Source organism: Typopeltis vanoorti, chromosome 23 (assembly GCF_054136105.1).
Source record: "Typopeltis vanoorti isolate ZY-2024b chromosome 23, IOZ_Tvanoo_1.0, whole genome shotgun sequence".
In the NCBI taxonomy this organism is placed as follows: Eukaryota; Metazoa; Arthropoda; class Arachnida; order Uropygi; family Thelyphonidae; genus Typopeltis; species Typopeltis vanoorti.
This window is the reverse complement of record NC_143571.1, coordinates 9,465,273-9,486,181: the sequence shown is the minus strand read 5'-3', so window position 1 is coordinate 9,486,181 and position 20,909 is coordinate 9,465,273. Positions and strand designations below refer to the sequence as shown.

At 35.9% G+C, this 20,909-nt stretch overlaps 1 protein-coding gene across 6 annotated transcripts in view; it reads right to left on the bottom strand.

The window, feature by feature from the left end:
* LOC150093608 (thrombospondin type-1 domain-containing protein 7B-like) overlaps window positions 1-20,909 on the bottom strand; it is a 950,748-nt gene that overhangs the window by 504,379 nt on the left and 425,460 nt on the right. For all 6 annotated transcript variants that reach the window (XM_090412735.1, XM_090412734.1, XM_090412733.1 and 3 more), the window contains exon 9: window positions 8,886-9,085. In XM_090412735.1, coding sequence (XP_090268861.1) covers window positions 8,886-9,085 — 200 coding nt within the window. The remainder of the gene's footprint in view (window positions 1-8,885; window positions 9,086-20,909) is intronic.

The window sequence follows — 20,909 nt, the reverse complement described above, 5'->3', positions numbered from 1 at the left end:
AAATAGTTCAGGTGCACACTTTGTTTGCTTAAACTTGGATAAAGGATTCGACCAAGAATAGAGTTTCTGCATTTTTAATTTATAGCACTCATTTCTCATTTATCTCAATATCCTCATTTCTTAATATCCTTGCAACTTCACATTTGAGATTCACCACAAAATCAACAGAGCTCACTTTCCCCTAACCACCTTTCCCAAAAATCGAGAAAAAATTAGAACCCTAGTTGATATAGTCAAGGCAAATTTATCTTCTGAAGTAATCCTAAAACATTCTGTAATAGTGAAGGTGCCCTACATAAAATGGCAACAAAGTACAAACAAGAAAGTCCCAAATTATATTCAAATTGAAATATACCAAAAGAGATCATCTAATCACCATTATTAATCACTACAGGTGGTAGTTCACTGGCAGGCTTATGAAAGAAGGCTTCTCATTCAGATAAATTTTTCTGAGTAATTAATTGTGGATATTTGTGTGTTTATATGTAAGTGTTGTGATAATAGTTGTGTGCTGGCAGTGTTTGTAGTGTATGTGGGCTTGTTTAAGTATGTTTATAAAATCATTAAATTTAGAGCAAGGTATACTAATCAGCATTGAAAGCAAGATGGTAGCAGCTTTGTCTATTATCATCTGTTCATTGGGCATCCATAGATGTTGAATGGTCACTTCGATGTGCCACACCAGTCTTCACCATGTTAGTCCTGTTGTATGCTTTTCTGGAGGCCTCAACTCTCTGAAGATCAGTCACTTCACACACCATCCATCCATCTCATTGATAGTCAACCCCTTCCTCTTTTTCTAGGAACTTTACCTTCTATTACTGTTCTGAGAAGTCTTCCTTCCATAATTTCAATGTGTCCAGAATATTTTAACTTTCTTCCGTCGATATCCTTAAGGAGCCTTAAAGTTCTACTGATCTTTTCTGCTTTGTATAGACAAAATTAGTTGTTTCATGAAATGTGAGGTGTGCTATATGTATTTGTTGATAAATTATTTGAAGAATTATTAAGGTAGATGGAAGGAGAGTGTTCGTGTAAACGTGTGAAGTGCAATTTGAATGCAGAGTTGATGGGCAGTAACATATCAGTGACTAAAGGTGATAGTAGCAAGAATGCAATGAGAAAAATGAGTGCTCATCTGACAGTAAAAAAGAGATACTGCAAAAGAGCAACGAATGAGTAGTAGAAAGTTATGAAAAGGGTTTGAAAGTTTATTTTTCACTTGGTTAGACTATAATAAATTTAGTTTAATCCTTTATCCAAGTGTGAGCAAACAAAGTTTGTGCCTGAAAATATCTTCAGGACTGAGGTAAGGTAGTACAACACCGGGAAACTCTCAGCAAAGGTGGATCAAGCTCTCAATGTTTGAATGAGATCTCAATTGAGGTCTCAACGAGACCTCAATAAAGGTCGAAACCGGTATGGGTAGTGGGCCCTTCCCTTAATGCATAGCAGTATACATGTCTGCAAGGAGATGTGCTGTGCATTATGGGAGATACTGAGACAAAGAGTTGAGAACTTGATCCACCTTTGCTGTGAGTTTCCCGGTGTTGTACTACCTTACCTCAGTCCTGAAGATATTTTCAGGTGCAAACTTTGTTTGCTCACACTTGGATAAAGGATTAAACTAAATTTATTATAGTCTAACCAAGTGAAAAATAAACTTTCAAACATCTTTCTCTAAATCCAGAGTAATTTAATAATAAGGTGGCACACCTTTTGGCAACTCCTATAGGTAAGGATGACCTCTCCTATTGCTTCTGCCTTAGTATCTCCACTCTGGGCCTGGCTCCCACTGACGAGACCTCAATAAAGGTCGAAACCGGTATGGGTAGTGGCCCTTCCCTTAATGCATAGCAGTATACATGTCCACAAGGAGATGTGCTGTGCAATATGGGAGATACTGAGACAAGGAGTTGAGAACTTGATCCACCTTTGCTGTGAGTTGCCCGGTGTTGTACTACCTTACCTCAGTCCTGAAGATATTTTCCATAGATATTTTCCTGAAGATATTTACAGGCACAAACTTTGTTTGCTCACACTTGGATAAAGGATTAAACTAAATTTATTATGAAAAGCGAATGAGTGATCTACTGATAGAAACAACTGATGGTGGCATGAATTAAATAAGTGATACAAATCTAATGAAAGGTGGAAGTACTGAATGTAGTGCAAATGCTGTGAATGACATGGCAGAGTGTAGTAAAATAGAGGAAGATAAAAAAAATTGATTAAAAAATGATTGGAATGGTAGAAGAATGAATGAAGAATAGTCAAAAAGACAGTGTGAAAGAGCCCCAAAAAGAACTGTGCACCATCCAATACATTATACTACAGAATGGCTTCACTCAATCACTTCATCCTGGAATACTTACGAGGCCTATCCCCAACAACAAACCTGTATGGTGTGTCCCTATCTCGTACATCATGGACATCTACAAGGCAAATGCAGCAAAGATCCTGAAAAGATAGAGTTTAGTCCCTACATTCTTACATATCAACAGAATGACCTCCTGGTTACCATTAACAAAGAATAACATTCCTTCCTCCAACCCCCCTTTCTTGTGTTTACCAGGGTAAATGTGATTGTCTCTGCTCGTACTTTGGACAAATTGGATCTTCAATCAAAAAACAACTATGAGAACACCAAATCTTGTCTGCTCCATGCTGTATCAATAACAATAAGCCTTAAAAATCTGGCCTTGCACAGCATGAAATGGACACCAACCACAATTTCCTCTGGTCTAATACCTTTTACACTGATGGTAATTTAGGTGCAGTTATTTAAACAGTGCTTAATTGCTTCTACTCTACCCAAACTTAAATCAGAATGACCGTCTATCCATTCACAAGATTTGGGAGAATCTTATTCTCATAAATGACAAACAATAGCATGCTTCCCTCCCTCCCTCCCACTTTTCAATAAATAATGCTGCATCATTCATTTTGTTTATTTAATTTTTGTTATTTTATTGCAATTCAAACTTAACTATTTCAATTTTAACCATAATTGCAATCTCATTTTATCTTGTGACCACCAATATGGTGGTGCTGCAGCATGTAGCTCAGTTCTGTAAATAGGATTAACAATTTTTGTTCTAGCTTCACCTTGTGATTATGTTGATATACTGATGATAGCCCATTAGTTTCTGGCTGAAATATTTGCAATAATCAGTATTCTTCTTTATATATAGTATAAAGAATAATATTCTTTATTCTTGTAAATACCTGTCTAATAATCATCACTATGCCATATTACAAACTGGTTTCATATTATATTATATATAAAGTTTCATACAAAAACTTTCATATTATACTTAAGAAATATTATTATTATTATTATTAAGAGAGACCTCCAGGGAGTCAGCTCATCGAGGGAGACCATACTATTCACACCAGCTGCCATACCTGTTCTTGAATTCATTCGCGCTACTTGCACACACACAACATCCAATGGCAATCCATTCCAATCATGCACCACTCTACGAGAGAAATCCTATAACCAATTTAAACAAGAGCCTGAAGTAGCATTACAACTAATTTACTTATACATAGAGGCTGTTGACTTCATGTCAATTGCCTTAGTATCCCATAATGCAAAAACATCATGGAAAGGATCATTACCCACCACTGCTTTCAACCTTTACGGAGGTCTCACCTGGGGAAGACAGACCAAAGAATATACCAAGGCTAACTCAATACAGAAGTCATATATTTTCTGTATGCGAGTAATAAAAAAGGTAACCTTGTAATAAAGCAGAAAAATGTTCTACACCCATCTTTCATTCAGAGTATTTAATAATAAGGTGTGTGTGCACCTTTTATACACTTGTACATGGAAAATATATGACTCCTGCATTGATATGCCTTGGTATCTTCTTGAGTCTAGAAGTCTGGCTCCAACTGATGAGACCTCAATAAAGGTCAAAACCAGTCTAGGTAGTCTCCCTTTCCATAATGTTTTTGCATTATGGGATACTTAGGCAATTAATATGAGGTCAACAGCCTCTATACACAAGTTGACTATTGTGAAGTTGCTTTGTGCTTCATTCAGGCACAATTTTTAATGATGGCAAATTAAATTTGAAATTAGTTAATAGATAATGGGAATAGTTGTTGTTTTAGGGCAAAATTCAGGAATGGGGGCATAGGAATGGGATACTGATAAATTTTTCTAATAAAATGACAGCTCAGTTGGATAAAGGGAATGGATACACAATCGTACTGCTAGACTTTGTGAAGTTCGCAGAAAGAAATTTGACTTATGTAACAGTTCCATGAATACTGCATGGAACTGTTACATAAATCGGTCGATAGACATCAGAGAATAGCTTATGAAGGAGTAGAGTCAGGAGAAGTCCATGACCAGTAGCGTGGCACAGGGCTCTATACTCAGACCACTGCTATTTATGATCATCATAAATTCCTGACATATACCATGTGAGGATATTATGATAGTACTGCATGAAGAGGTTACATCATTACTAATTTCCTATCAACAATTTGCTTCCAAATAAATCTGCTATCTGTCAGGATTCCAGTATTATCAGATCTTATATTTCAGTCTTCTAAGACACTTCTTACTGTATTAATCCACCTTGATCCAGGTTTTCCTCTTCATGCAACTCATGTCTTCATTCATAATCACCACTTCTATCTCTCCTTTCTTACTCTCCTGCTCTTTTACATTGCTTCTTACTCAATCAGATTCATTCTCTGCAGTCATTTCTCTACCTCCCAGCAGCAGTTACCCCTAATGACCACACTAAAATCATTCAAATGCAGTCCACCACTCTTATGCATAAATTTCAATTCGTCCTTCAAACTCATCCAACATATTAACAAAACTGCACTCCTTTTTTCTCACACATTTCCGCTAACATATTAGATATAAGTAACTTGATGATAGTAGTAGTGTCATAGTAAGAGAATTAAGCAGTAGTGGAGAGGATAAGATGTATTTAGTGAGGCAAAGTAGAGTATGCTCCAGCAATGCGTCCTTGGAATCCCTGTCATAACTGGGCAACACACTGACTGCCTTTCCTATCACACTATTATCTTTTATCTTTCTCAACAACCTCCTGATATCCAATCTTATGTGTTTCTTGTTCCCAGTCAAGTAATTTGTTCCAATTACCATTACCAACTCTTTTGCTCACTTACTCCTCATATCCAACACCTCAATCACTCTATTTATTCATTTTACCTCCTGGAAAACAAACCTTGTGCATCTTTTCATTCACTATACCTCTATTAATTGAATAATCCCCATAAAACGCTCATGGGTCTTTCATTACCTCTTTCAAATCAATATCATTCATTTTCACTCTTTCATACATATCTCAAATTCTCTTAATTTCACTCTGCATCCATTTCATCTCTTACCTCATCTTAACCAACTCAGCTTTAAAATCTTGCATCATATTTTTACTTTCATTCGCTCTCTCAAGTGTACTGCCAGCCATACAGTCATACATTTGCCATCAGTGATGCTCACCACCTTACCTTTCATTCCAAACTGTTTTTCACTTCCACTGCATTTGTATCACTTCACCAGAATTGTTCAGTTCACTAGATCGCTCCTTTGCTTTTTCATCACATTTTTTTACCATTCTTTCGCTGCTCTTTTACACTGTCTCTTTTTTTTAATTAAATGCTGAGACATCATCAGGGAAACAATACTAAAACTACACAAACACAAAAATGCACAAAACAGCAAGTGGAAAAAAATGAGACAAAACTAACACTTTCAGTTACCAATACGTTACGATTCATCAAGTCTTCATTCAAATTACACTTCGCACGTACCATTTGCACATCTTTATATGCAAACTGACTTAGAATCCCAAGTCTTTTGCTCTTCTTTTTCAACTCACTCAGCAATTCCTTCATATCATACCAAATTTATTTCTAATTTATTCTGACTCACTGTGCATATGTTCACTCTGATATCCCATGTGAGCGTATCCAAATCAAAATTGCCTTATAATCTATTCTGATAAAATCTCTTTTCCTTATTCTATTAAATTTATGTGTCTATCTCTATTAGCGTCTTACTAATAGAGAACTAATAGTAGGGCACTAATACAGATAAACAAATAAGTGCCCTACTGCCATTCAACACTTTTTTCCATTTATTTTCTTTAAAAGTTGATTTTAAAGTGCTAGAGCATGTACATAAATGAAGGGTTATTTATTACAAATATGCACATCTGAGGTAATTAAGAGATCTGGGAAAGTCCAGAAAATAATAACTAAGATAGCAGGGTACTAAATGAGACATCAGGATATCAGAAGAAACTGATAGATGACATCTGCAGAGCCCAGTAGACAGTTTAAAGAGGGATGATATGACAGAGATGTATTGTATCATTTAGTGAACGGTTTCATCAGAAAAGGATGATTAATTGCCTCTTACTGAATGTCATTTTATTATTATTACACATGCAACTCCATGGACTCTGTAGACTCATTGTGGGAAGACCTGAACATTATGCAAAACACTATCTAATATTCCAGCAATATCTATCATAATTTCACTTTGAACTCATTTATAGTCATGTCACCCACAGAAGACTGACAACCTACTCCACTCATTCACCACTCTACAAGCAAAAAATTTAATAGCCACACCCATGCTAACCATACTTTCTCAATTTCCAAGGATTCCCACCACAAGACCTGTTCTGAAAAATTTCCTCTGTATCAATCCTATAATTTGTATGTCATGAAGGGTTTGATCAAGCCCTTTTCCACCTAGCAACCAATTTCTATAACCTACAAATCATTAATCTATCCTTATAAGGTACATTCCAGAGAATTGCCACCATCTTCGTCACTTGCCCTCTGGATCCTCTCCACTTCTTATCCCAAAAAACCCCGATGACCAGACATGGGCACAATAGTCAAGATAAGTGTTTTTATCAAGGCCATAAAAAGAGGTATAATAACCTACTTATCTCTGCTCAGAGTATTCTTTAGAAACCAAATACTTTGACCAGCTGTTTTTTCCACTTTTGTAATATGCCCTGTAACCTTCAACTCTTTATCCACCACCACTCCAAATCCCTGGCTTCATCAATTTCCTGGAGTATAGTTCCCTCAATATGGTACACAGCTGGTAATCTTTTCACCTGAATAACTTTACACTTGCCACATTAAACTGACAACCATTCTCATTTGTCCATAGTGGCCCAAGTACAGAGCCTTGCAACATGCCACTAGTCACAGGCATTCTACTGGACTACTCATGAATAAACTATTGTGTGGTATCTCTTCATCAACCACCCTCTTTCTTCATCAACCACATTCAGTTCTCCCCTTTTATAAAAGATAAATTATTGAGATATTACTTATCCTTCATAAAGCCATGTTGACCCCAATAGTATCCCATTCCTATCTACCCATTCCCTTAACTTTTCAAATATCTTGACCACTGCTCCTAAGATTTTGACTGGTCAATAATTTACTACCTCATTCTTGGAGTCTTCTTTGTGTACTGGAATTATTTTCCCCTCCTTCCATCCCTTAGGACCAATCTAGAGCTGAGACATACGGTAAACATTGTGATTAAAGGCACTGCAATTCCCTAGCACCTTCTCATGATAACCACTGGTATATAATCTAACCTTATAGCTTATTCACATCGAGGTTGTGTAATATCTTATGCACCTCCAAATTCACCTATCTATTTTCACATAAGCCTTTGCCTCTCTTGCTACTGCAATATCTCCAACCTGGATGATACACTCTTGCAAAGTGATCACTCAGTAATTCAACTGTTTTGCTTCAGTTACCTCCCCCTGCCACTGGCATTTGTCAAAATTATTTTTTCATTTACTTGTTACATACTGAAAATAAATCTTTGTTGGGATTACCTTTGGCATGCACTGCTAATTTCCTCTCATACTTTGATTTTGCATTCCTTACCATACTGGTCACCCTTCTATCCTGTGCTCTGTACTGCTTGTGTTCCCTGTTGATCACCTTTCTCTCTGAATTCTCTATACAATATTTTTTTAATAGCATCTGCTTAATGATGCTATTCACCCATTCAACTTCTGCTCGATTTATCCACCTGCCTTTCAGTATGCAGTCTTATTACTTCCCTTGAAGACTTGTTTACCACCTCCTATGCACTATCAACATCTAACTCTTGCAGTTTCTCATGACATGGAACTGCTTCAAGTAACTGCTTCTCCTGAGTTTGTTATACTCACCAGCCATGTAATTCCACATTACTTTCCTTTTAGCTGAAAACTCCACATGTTTAACCACTTCCCAGGTCAAGACCATGTGATCACTCTCACCAGTTGGTGAGAATGTGGTTCATCTTGATTCTAGGCAAATCCTCTGATCTAGTAACTGATTCAATTACTATATCTAGTAATCTCAGATTCCTGGTATCTTCCACACATGCTATCTCAGGTAATTATTTCTTAGTAAATTCCATTTCCTTCCTCCCATGTATTCTTTTCTCCTTCTATGTTATACAGTTGAAGTCCTGCATAATGATTACTTGCCTTCCAATTAATAAGCTTATTTTTTGAAGCATACTATTTGCATCATACTCTTCATCCCCTAATTCTATATAAAGCTGGTCTATTTGTAGTCTGATGGTTAATACTTTTTGAGTTTCATGTACTTATGAAGATGAAAGAGCTTACAAATTGTGGCAGTAATCAGCAATCTAAAAAAAAAATAAAAATCTGGGAAGTACTGAAAGAGAACTGTTTTACTGTATCATTGCTATTTTATTTGTATCTAATAAAAATCAAGATAGGAAGAGTTTAGAATGCTGTATTCAATTCAAAAACTTCACAAGATAATATGACAATTACGTGGAATTCATCATATATCTAAGGAATCTGTTAACAACAACTTACCCCATCAACTCTCCTACAAATTACTTCTCTTCTTTTTTGTCCTTCACCACAATCTCCATTTAGAGGATGGCATTCACTCCAATCACTATAATCCCATTTAAACATTTCAACATCATCACAAATATCAACTTCTTCTAAAAATGGACATTCTAAACCTGGGGTGGGCTTAACTAAAATTTGTCTCCTCCTTATGGAATATCCTATATAAAGAGTTTAGAAATACTGGTTATCAAATAACTTAAATCAAGCATATATACATATTATATAAAAATTAACTGCATTTGTTAAGAAGAAGAAAGAAGGCATCTTGTAAAACAATTCAAAAGAAATAATAGGAAGAAATTTATTATATTATCAGCAGAAAAAAATTCAGAATATGGAAGAACAGCTGATGGAGAGAAACAATGATTACCAATGACTTGCAAAGGACAATTGAATTGACACTGCAGATTCCTCTCATACCACAAAGGAGCAAACTATTAGCAACCGACTCACAGGGAATCCTACAGAAATCATGCTGGAATTGTTTAATGAGCACATATTTTTTATTTTATTTTTTCCAGGTCAATATGTAGAGGAAGACAGTTGAAAGATTAGAAAAGAATTAAACTGGAAATATATGAAATATTAAGTAATTAGTTATTCATGAAGCAAAAGAATTAGATGAAAAAACTAAATTTTCAAGGAAATGCAACATTCACAGTACTGTGCACATATATGGCAACTGAATTTTATACAGTGAGGAAACACTGTTAAATGTCCAGAGAGGAGTAACTGAAATTGTTTTAGTTAATCAAGTGTCCCATTTTCGTTCCTCAGACACATGAAGATTATACGTGTAGTGGTTGGGCCATATTATTTTAAAGGAAGAGTTTACTGGATAGATATAGAAGTGACTGTTCATTCCAATAAACATGAAACAATTCAAACATCTGTACACATCTTGAATGGTAACTTTTCAGAATAGACATTCCAAAATCAGAGTTTCTTAAACAGTATGTTGCATTCACACAATGTTTAATGTGTCTGTGTATTCCTTCTCCTCTCTATTATACAATGTTGCCCAAAATGTACCAATGTGAAATAGGTAGTTTAAATCCAATTTTCTCTGCAATTAGCTGGTGTAATTAGAAAAAAAAAACTTTACCGACACATTATAGCCATCAAGCCATTTGTGTTTTCTTTTCATTTTGCAGGGTATGAAAAATGTCAGCCTACTATTCTTGAGAGACACTTGCAACATTAAATTAAGAAATATAAACATATTAACACAAGAATATTTGCCAAATATTTCAGTCTGAAACTAACAGACTATTCTCAGTGGCTTGATAGGAACAGTTTTTACAAGGTGGAATACGAACAATTGATCATTCAAAAGTAGAACGAGCCGCATGGTGTTACATTGCTAAGCATTAAAGAGAGGTAAATTTCATCAGAGTGATGAATAAATTATAGGTATTAATTCACAATTTCATATAACAATCTTAATTTATAAATTCAATTAAAGATAACATTAGACTAATGTAAGAATTAAAGTTCTCAATTTAAAAAAAAAATCTTTTTTTAGTGTGTTATCCAGATTAAACTTTCCCATCTGTTTTAGGGCCATTACTGTTTAACTTGTATATTAATGATATTGGAGAAGATTTGGAAGGAGATATTCAGTTGTTTGCAGATGATGCAAAGTTGGGATAAACCATAAAGAGTAGTGAAGATGTTGTGGCCTTGCAAGAAGACTTGAATAAATTGAGTGACTGGGCATAGAAATGGGGATGTGAGTTCAATGTTGCAAAATATAAGGTTTCAAAATTTGGAAAACAAAGATGGGATGCAGAATTTGTGCTTGGTGAGAATATGTTGTTGGAGGTAGAAGAAATAAGATATCTGGGGGTGATAGTGGATAAGGATCTAAAATGTAGGGGCCACATCGCCAAAATTGTGAAGACAACACAAAGGCTTCTGGGAATGATGCGGAGGACACTGACATGTAGAAGTAGGGAGATTCTTGTTCCGTTGTATAAGGCTTTGATTAGGCCACACATGGACTATTGTTCCCAGATTTGGTCACTGGGTTTTCAGAAGGATGAAGAGATGTTGGAAAGGGTCCAAAGGTAACTGACTAAGGTAGTTTCTGACCTCTGGAATGTCGAGTATGAGGAAAGATTGAAAAGATGTAATTTGCAGAGTCTGGTGGACAGGAGGAAGAGGGGAGATATGATAGAGACCTACAAGTTGGTAAGGGGTTGTTATAGGATCAATGGTGGAGAAGTTCTACAGAGAATAGTGGGAGATCAGGAGAGAACCAGAGGTCATCCTTGGAAACTGTATAAAGAGGGTGTGAGTAGGGGAGTGAGAGGCAGGTTTTTTTTGTGCAGAGTTGTGAATGATTGGAATGCCTTGCCTGAGAGTGTAGTGTCTGCAAGGAGTTTGAGTGTGTTTAAGACACAGTATGATGAGATGTGTGTGTGTGTGTGTGTGTGTGTGATAAAAGGACCTCCCAGATGAGTCTGACTCCATGAGGTCTTGGGGTAACAATAATAATAATAATATTTTAAACAAGGATATACAATCATTTCGATTCAAATTAGGACGTTGAAGTAAGGCCTCAGCACTCTCTTTGAATAGGCGTTCGAATTTATATCGACATCTGCGTAGAAGGCGAGTCTTGGACCATAGAATGTTGTGGCTTGTCTCTATCCCGTGCCGTTCCTATCAAGCCACTGAGGATAGTCTGTTAGTTTCAGAGTGAAATATTTGGCAAACATTAAAATATTCTTGTGTTAACGTGTTTATAATTCTTAATGTCAGCCTACATTTCTACGCGGTGGGTATTCATCATTGAAGAGTATATTCGATCATCAGAAAGCCCCTCAAAAAGGTTAGAAAAGCATTTCAGGTAAAGTTTGGTGTCGAAGTTGGACCAAACAGGCACACAATATCAAACCTTGTCAAAAAATTTCACAAGATTGGGTCAGTGTTACACAATCACTCTAAAAGTGGCAGATCTTCAGCAGCAATGACCGAAAGAAACATTGAAAAAGTTCGGGAAATATTCGAAAGAAGCCTGAAAAAGTCTACTAGGAGAGTGTCTCGAGTGTCTTAGGGATCAAACACAGCAGTCTTTGGCAAATTCTAAAGGAACATCTTCATTTGTTTCCCTATAAAATCCAGACCCAACAGCTGCTCACAGAGGCAAACATGGCAACAAGATTGGACTTTGCTAATGCAATGATCAGGAGAAATGAGAACCAAGAAATTGACCTTGGTCTCATCTGGTTTTCAGATGAGGCACACTTTCGGCTTGATGGATTTGTGAACAGGCAGTTCTGCCTGTTCACAAATCCATCAAGATCCCCATATTCACAAATGGTGAATATGGGAATCAGAAAATCTGCATGTTTCGGTTACTTCAAGTCTTCACCCAAAATGTGTGAGTGTGTGGTGTGCCTTGTCAAAAGTTGGAATTTTTGGCCCTGTTTTTACTGAGGGGACCGTATCCACACTGAGGTATCGAAACTTGCTTGAAAACAATTTCATTCCTTTCTTCAGGGCTTCTATGGTTCTGGCCTTATGGGTCACTTTTTCATGCAAGACGGTGCTTGTCCCCATCGCACAGAATCCATTTTCCAGCTTCTGAATGAACATTTCCATGAGAATGTCACTGCTTTTTCCATGAAAATGTTACTGATTATCCAAAGCAGTACGGAAGAGGAATTGACTGGCCACCTTATTCACCAGACCTCAATCCTTTGGATTTTTTTATGATGACATCTCAAAGACAAAGTGTATCAGAACAATCCAAAGACTCTGGAGGAGCTAAAGTCATCTACCGTGCATGAAATCTTGGCTATTCCAACAGACGTCCTCCACAAGGTGGTGTACAATTTTGTGATACGATTGCAGAAGATCTTCAAGGTTGAAGGTAAACATATTGAACATGTTGTAATAAAAATAGCATAAGATGTTAATACACTTTGGATGAGATTCGTATGCCTTCTCGTTCAGGAATAATATAGCATTAAATTCGGTAGGTACATTTTGGACCACTCTGTAAGTATATAATGTTACTGTAATTTCGTTATGCCTGTTATTATTTATATTTTCATTACACAATAGAATTGGTGAATTATGTAATTTTAAGACATAACTGTTATGGCTTATGTTATCATTAAGTTAATTAAAATTTAAGTATGACTATCTTGTTTGGAACTGTTGAACATGTCAGTATTATTATGTATCTATGTATGTATGAAAAAATAAAAAATTAATAAGTGCGAGAGAATACATGAGAAGAACGAGATAAACTGAGTGAATATGCACAAGCCTTTTTTTTTTTTTACTTTTGCTTTTAACATCCTATATACCAGTGACTCAATGTGTGGTATACACGTCAGTTTTGCCACAATGGTGAACCATATACTGAATTTTTTTTTTCCAGCATTGAGTTGGCCAGTCTCAGAGTGTGGCTGAAGGATTGGTTTTTCTGAGTGCTCTGGTTTTTACTTCATAAACATAAAACTGACTTTGAATACATTTTAAATGAGTTACATGTACATCCTGGCATACACATAACTCAATCAATTACATTGGTATAAATATGAATTTGGGTATTTTGTAGAGTTCATGTGCCACTGACACCTTAGATGAATATGTCTCCTAGTAGAGGGCCAATAATAATAAAATTCAAGTTTCCTGGAAGGGTGCTTAAGGGTCAAAGCTGTATAACTAGGAGGAGAACTGACTAGGGCTTCTGCCCTAATGTGCAATCCTCACCTCCTCGTGGTGCACCCTGTTAGTTATCTACCCTGATACTGAATGAACGAGGATGGGCTAACAATTTGGGATTCAGCTGATCAAATTTTATTCTTATTGGCTTAAACCACAATGTAAAATGATTGTACAATATGACAGAATTTCATGCCAGCTGAGGCATCGTCCACTTAAACAAGCTGCCCCCCCCCATTGTTTTCTTGTTTTCGTCAGGGAACCAAGGCAAGCAGCGAAAAGTCAGCTACTGAAACATATCCCAACTCAATATCACAGTTCTTTTCTTTTAGTGGATGGAGTCACATGCTGCTTGAGGAAGTTGTTTGACAACAACTCAAATTCAGTTTCATTCTTCTCATGAGATTATACTACTAGCTAATCAATATTTGGATAATTAAGGTCCCTGTTATTTATTTGGTGATGCATTTCTTCATCACTAGCAACCGATTCATTAGGTCTGTAACTACACTCCACTATGTATTTGATCTTGTTAGACTCCACCTCACGGATGGATTCAAACTCACTGCCACATGAAAATTTATTACTAGCATTACAGTAACATGTCTCAATGCTAACTGGATTCAAGTCCAATATCATTAGCAGCATGTCCTCTCCTCTCCTATCCTGTCTATCCTTTCTAAAACTATCATACCCTTTACATTCAATAACAGTTAGTATGTCTGCTTCTGATAGCGAAGTCTCACTATTGTCTACAATCTGAGGTCCCAACATATTAACCAAGGCAATAAACTCTATCTCTCTGATTCCAATACTCTTAGCATTTGTGTATAGACATAATAAACTACCTGCATGCTTTTTTGGAAGTTGCCCAACTGTGTCATGCAGACTACAGTTGGGCAACTTGCAGATATCTGTTGTCTTATTTATGCAGACATCTTTGCACATGTTTGATAGGTCGAAACTGGACAAACACAAAATCATTCTCTCCTTATAATCATTTCCATGATAATGCCCATCCCAATCATTAATATAGTTACATAACAGTGTCACTGTTATACACAGATTCTCACTATTCCTCTCATAATAATTTAGTTTCTCTCACTCTATATGGCAGGGTCTCATACCAATTAATAATTTTTCAAGACTCCTGATACCAAACGCATTCAAGTGTAGGCCATCCCTCTTATACAAATCCATTCCTCCCTCAAACTTACGTTACACATCCAAAACTCATATCTATTCTTTCTACACAGCTTATGCATTGAATCATTTGCCATCATAGCCTTTCTTAATTCATTTCTATATCTAGGTAATATACTTACAATTTGCACTTTCTCACTTTTCACTTTTGCTTCTTCCAACAACTCTTTCATATCCTCTTTCATATTGAACTTACCACTAGCGCTATATTTTTAATTTTTGATCCAGTAAAACTTGAAGTTATAACCTGCTCATCAAAAGCATGTTTCATGATAGTCACCATATCAAATAATATTCTTTTTACAATCAACATTATTTACCTGATTGTGTGCTTTGTTGTTTCTTATTTTGCTGATTAGTTTTCATATCCTCCTTATGTTCTTTAAAATGCTGCTCAACATTCTGTAATTCCCACGTCTGTTTAATAACCTGATTTAACTTTATGATTTTCTACAGTGAACAGCATGCGTTATTAAGGAATAAACCTTGCTTTAGCAACGTATGTTTTTGACAGAGTGAAAATAAGAGCAATGGATAAACTCTGATATTACTGGACTTTGCAAAATCATTTGGAAGAATATCACATAGAAGGAAGTTATACAGAATGAAATGGATGGAGATGCAGAACAGAACTATGACATAAATAGAACAGCGAACAATATGAAGATATCAAAAAGCAATGGAGGGAAGAATAAGTCTACAGAATTAAGTTACCAAGGATAAGTGCAAAGTTCCATCAGCTGTCAGGGTTCATTAGACAGTGGAGTAGATTCAGAAGAAGATAATCAAGATAATATTGTCATATGAAATATGGCATATGACAGCAGAATGAAAGAATCTAGACTTCTGAGTCAATAAAAAGATTTCATAGTATATAGTATAGATTTAGCAAATATTTGGAGAGAACAAATCTGGGTTATCTTTAGAGGGCAAACAAGGATATAATCAGGAAGCATATGAAGTTTAGGAATATTTGACTGTATGTAATAATGAGGGTGAAATAACTGGAAATAAGTTCTTTGGTGAATATATTTGAGAAAGATATGTGTGTTTAGGTAGGTAGATCTCTCTCTCTTGATGAGTATTTGAACTCCAAAAGTATTTGTATATTATTATTATTATTAGAATCAATATCCATATAACAAAAATTTTCATTCTATTATAACAACCATTCAGAAGTTTATAGGCCTCTATGAATCACTCCACCCTTCACTCTCTTTCTCTCTTCCCCTCCCTTCCTCCATTTACCAGTGTCTGCAGTCCACATACTCTCAATCTGTCCTCATAATCTACATTCCATAATCGCAACAATCTTACTAACTCTTCTTTACACTCTTTCCACAGCTTCTTTATTCTCTATAAACCCAGGAGACTAAATCTGTGCATAGAAGTCAAATTGCTATTGTATCAAGGCTTGTAAAGGACTTGTAAAATGACTTCCTTATTGTTACATATCAATGATCTTCTGGGTTGTATTTGCAGTTTTTGCTATGTGACTTTTTTGCATTCATATTCCTATCCACCATAACTTCAAGATCCCTGGCCTCATCAGTTTCTCCAAACATAATTGGTGGCATATAATATGCATTGATTATGCTTAAATATCCAGCAGCATATAATATGCCACTAGAAATATCATACTTACTAACACTGAACTGACAACTATTATAATTTTCACATGGTTCTAGCATATCAAATCATTTTATAAGTGCTATATATATCAGTTGCATCCCTGATTGCCCTACCCATCTTTAGACCAGTTGATCTGTTTCCAAACACATCTCTGAATGAAAATCCTACTTTGTCTCCAGAAAATATCACAGATCAGGTCTAGCCGAACATGGGATCACCAATACTAGTCACAGGATTCTCTGCAATGAGAGCAAATCATTACACAGATATTTATGTTAATATGAACATCTTTCTAAAGAAAGTGTAGAAGTCCTTCTTTCCATATCTCCCTAACTTCAATCTTAATGATGGACTTTCCATGCCAAAACTCTGGGAAATTATCATCAAGACCTATAGTTCTTGGTAAGAGGTAACATGTGCAAATAATAATTCAAAAAACTTATCTTTATCTTTTTGATATCTGAATAACCCAAGATGCTATACTGCGTTCTGTAATTTTTGTGTTTTCTTGCACTTGTCAATTTAGTTATTGATGCTGGTAGCACTGGCAGTTATTTACTGTTGTCAATGTTCATTTTGGCATCTTTTAATATTTGTGTTGAGGTTGGTGTTGATGATATTATATTTCTTTACCTGGACTTTTTTGTTGGCTGTATTTGTTCTGTTTCTGCTCCATTCTCCTGACATTTTACTTTTCTCATCACATAACTGGTATCTTGAAGTGTTTACTGTATAAGTTGTTTCTTTATTATAAATTAAAGATACCAAGAAATTATATACTTGGTTTGACAGGTGACAGGTATTTGACAGGTATATATTAGCCATATTCCTGATTCCCTTTGCATTTATCAGCTGTTGCTGATAAATGCAAAGGGAATCAGGAATATGGCTAATATACAATGCCTGCAGAATGATAAATGTGAAATTATGTGCCTTGGTGTAATGAGATATCCCTAGCCTGATCAGTTTCTTCTACCAAATCTCCCTAATATAATATGACATTGGATATCATTGGATTAGGTAGTTCAAGGACCATATAATAAATACAGCAAATATAATCTCAAAGGATAACTGAAATGTGGAAATGAACCTCAACATAAGGAAGTAATTTTGCCTCTTTACAAGGTCATGGTATCTCTTCATAGTATATGACCTTATTGGAATACTGTGTACAGGTCTTGTCTTCTGGTTCTCATGCAGATGCTGATTTTTTTCCAACCTGATATTATCAGGTTGTAGAATACAGATGATGAAGCCTGACAGAATTTGTGGACTGCAGTTGCTAGTAAATAGGACAAGGGAAGGGACAAGATTGAAACTTACAAACTTCTGAAAGGATCATACAGGATATCAGTAGATGAAATTTTCCATTTAATGGAGAGTGAGATGATGACGAGAGCTCATCAATCAAGGTTAAGAATACATGTAGTGAAGAAGAGAGTGAGAACTAGATTATAATTTTTTTTTCATATAATGATGAATGATTGGAATAGATTGCATTTGGACATAAATTTATTGCCAGCATACTAATAAATAATAGTACACAAAAATGTGTTATAAATTTCACACAAATTAAATTGCAATACATTTTTGGCAAATTTCCTAAGGTTGTAGCTAAGGAATTAATGTACAATGCTTAGAGAAAACTCTGCAGAAAGAGATTTCAGTATGGAATATGAGGGCAGTCTGAAAAGTTCTTGGCCTAACAATGAGAAAACGGATTTATAATTTAAAAATTATTTTTATTTTTCAACATAACTTTCCTTAAGACTAATACATTTATCCCAGCGATGCTCCAGCACCATTATCCCATCCCTGTAGTGGTTCTCAGTAAGATCTGCAAAATACCACTCTACAGCTGCAATCACTGCTTAATTCAAAGAAAAATGCTGACCAGCGAGGAAGAGTTTTAGTTTTGGGAGGAGATAGAAGTCAGAGGCAGCCAAATCTGGGGAACAGGGTGGATGTTCCAACAATTCATAGTGCAGATCCCTAAATTATCCCATTGCCAAAACATCTTTGTGGGCAGGTGCACTGTCCTGATGAAAGATGATTTTTTACTTCTGCAAACCAGGTCTTTTCTCACGAATTTTTTTGACTAGTCTGGTTAAAATATCGGAATAATATTCCCCAGTTATTGTTTTACCCTTTTCAAGATAATTAATACATAAAATGCCTTTAGCATCCCAAAACACCGATGCCATGACCTTTCCTGTCAGTTCCTGATGGAACTGACCTTGTCTTCTTAAGTGCTGAACAACTGGCTTCTGTCCACTATTTTGACTGCTGTTTGGATTCTGGTGTGTACTGGTGAATCCAAATCTCATCCATAGTAATAAATCGATGCACAAAATCGGTTTTATTCTTGTTAAAATGCTCCAAGCTTTGTTCAGAGAATTTCATGCGAGTGCATTTTTGATCTGCTATGAGCAAGCGCAGCATCCATCTTGCGTAAAGCTTTTCCATTTGCAATTCTTCATGCAAAATATATCCTACACGTTCTTTTGAAATGCCTATAGTCTCAGCAATTTCACGCATTTTGACTCACCAATCATCCAATACCATATCGAGCACTTGATCAATGATTTCTGGTGTTACACTTTTTGGAAGTCCTTCACGTGGATCATCTTCAAGGCTGGTACGCTGATGTTCAAACTCGGCAGCCCATTTCTTAATTGTCAGAAACGAAGGAGAAGAACCCCTATAAACTTTCATGAACTTCGAATGAATTTCTTTTGGTGTTAAACTTTTTTTTACTAAGAATTTTATAACCACACACAATACTCAATTTTATCCATTTCAAGGGATACAGACAACACTTTTGCTTCAGACAGCTGTATAAAACAAACTACTTGATAGAATGACCTTGCAATTTGACATGGATGCTTATGACAGATGCACGAAAAAAAAAATCGTGCTGATAGTGTTGCTATCTATGGTAGAGGCTGAGAATGTTTCAGACCAGCCCCTTATGTCCGCCTCTAACCGCAATGCACCTCTCACAACATTGTACCATGCTTAGAACCAAGTGAGCCAGGAGTTTTTGAGGCAAACTGGTATTGTTTGTTTTCTGGAGGGGAATTTTGAGCAGCAATGCATCTCCCTGTTGCATTCTAGATGTATTCTATGGAGTTGAGATATGGGAAGTGAGCTGGCCCCTCAATTCAATTAATATCCCCAGTCTCCAAAAGTATCTCCATTGCTAGTGAGTGATGTGCCATTGTCATCTATAAAAATGAATTCTTTGCCTACAGTACCACAGAACAACTGAACATGACACCAAACAACTTCATTGCAATATCGTTCACCTGTCATAGTCCCATTTTCCAGCACATGGCTTGGTATATCCATTAAACATAATGCTTCCCCACACCATGACTCCAGCACTGCTGTATCCCGGGCCAGCGGAAGTGGGCATGCAGGCACCCCTATGAAGGGGGCGCTGCTCCCGAGGCACGGTTCATAAGTTCATTTTTAAGAAACAAACTTTTTATCATAAAAACAAAACATTCTTAGAATGATCCATATTAAAATAAATAAGGTCGGATACACTGAACAAAAATTTTAAAAAATTGTATATTGCCGCCTATTTGATCAGCCGGCTGTTTACAATTTTGCAGCGAGAGCAGGCTAAATGCTTGCCTAAAGAATGTTGTGTCTACTGCAGTCTTTCTGAATTTTTGTGCAAAATCTGTTGCTAGTTACCAAGTCATATGGTGTGCATCTCAGTAGGCTACCGACAGTAGCGCAGTGCGGCTATTATTTCATCTCTGTGTCGTGTTGTGTAATAATTTCTTGAGGGTATAAAATAAAAATGGAAACAAAAATTTAAAAAAAGTTATTCAGTGCACAAAATCATAAGCGTCATGCTGCGAAAGAAGCAAATATTAAGAAAAAAACTGGGGCTCTTAATAAATTTGTTAAAATATTAAAATATTCTGATGCAGATTGTAACCAACTCGATACATCAGAAATCAGAGTTGAAGAACCGTGCACATCATCTAGTATGCATGAAAGTACTATTGCAACTATTGAACAAGATAACAAGATGCATAATTTAAGTGAAAACCAGTTAGCAGAAAACTTAGTTGTAGTAGACCACGAAACTAACACATTGTTAGTCTCTGTAAATTTAGAAGATCCAGGTAAATGGGGAAATATTGATGAAAAATTACTAGTTGTTTTAATTGAAATGGTGCCTGTTCAAAAGAAAAATATAATATATCCCAGAGATACATATGGTTGTAAATTTGGCGATAGGTATTATAATAGAAAAATGGAAAATGGGGAGCTCGTGCCAAGAACATGGCTCATTTATTCCAAAACTTTAAATTCTGTTTTTTTGCTTTTGTTGCAAACTTTTCGCACTTACTGAATCAAGTAGTCTTGTAGAAGGTTATAACGATTGGAGAAATGTATGTACAACTTTGCATAGACATGAGACTAGTCAACTCACATGAAAAA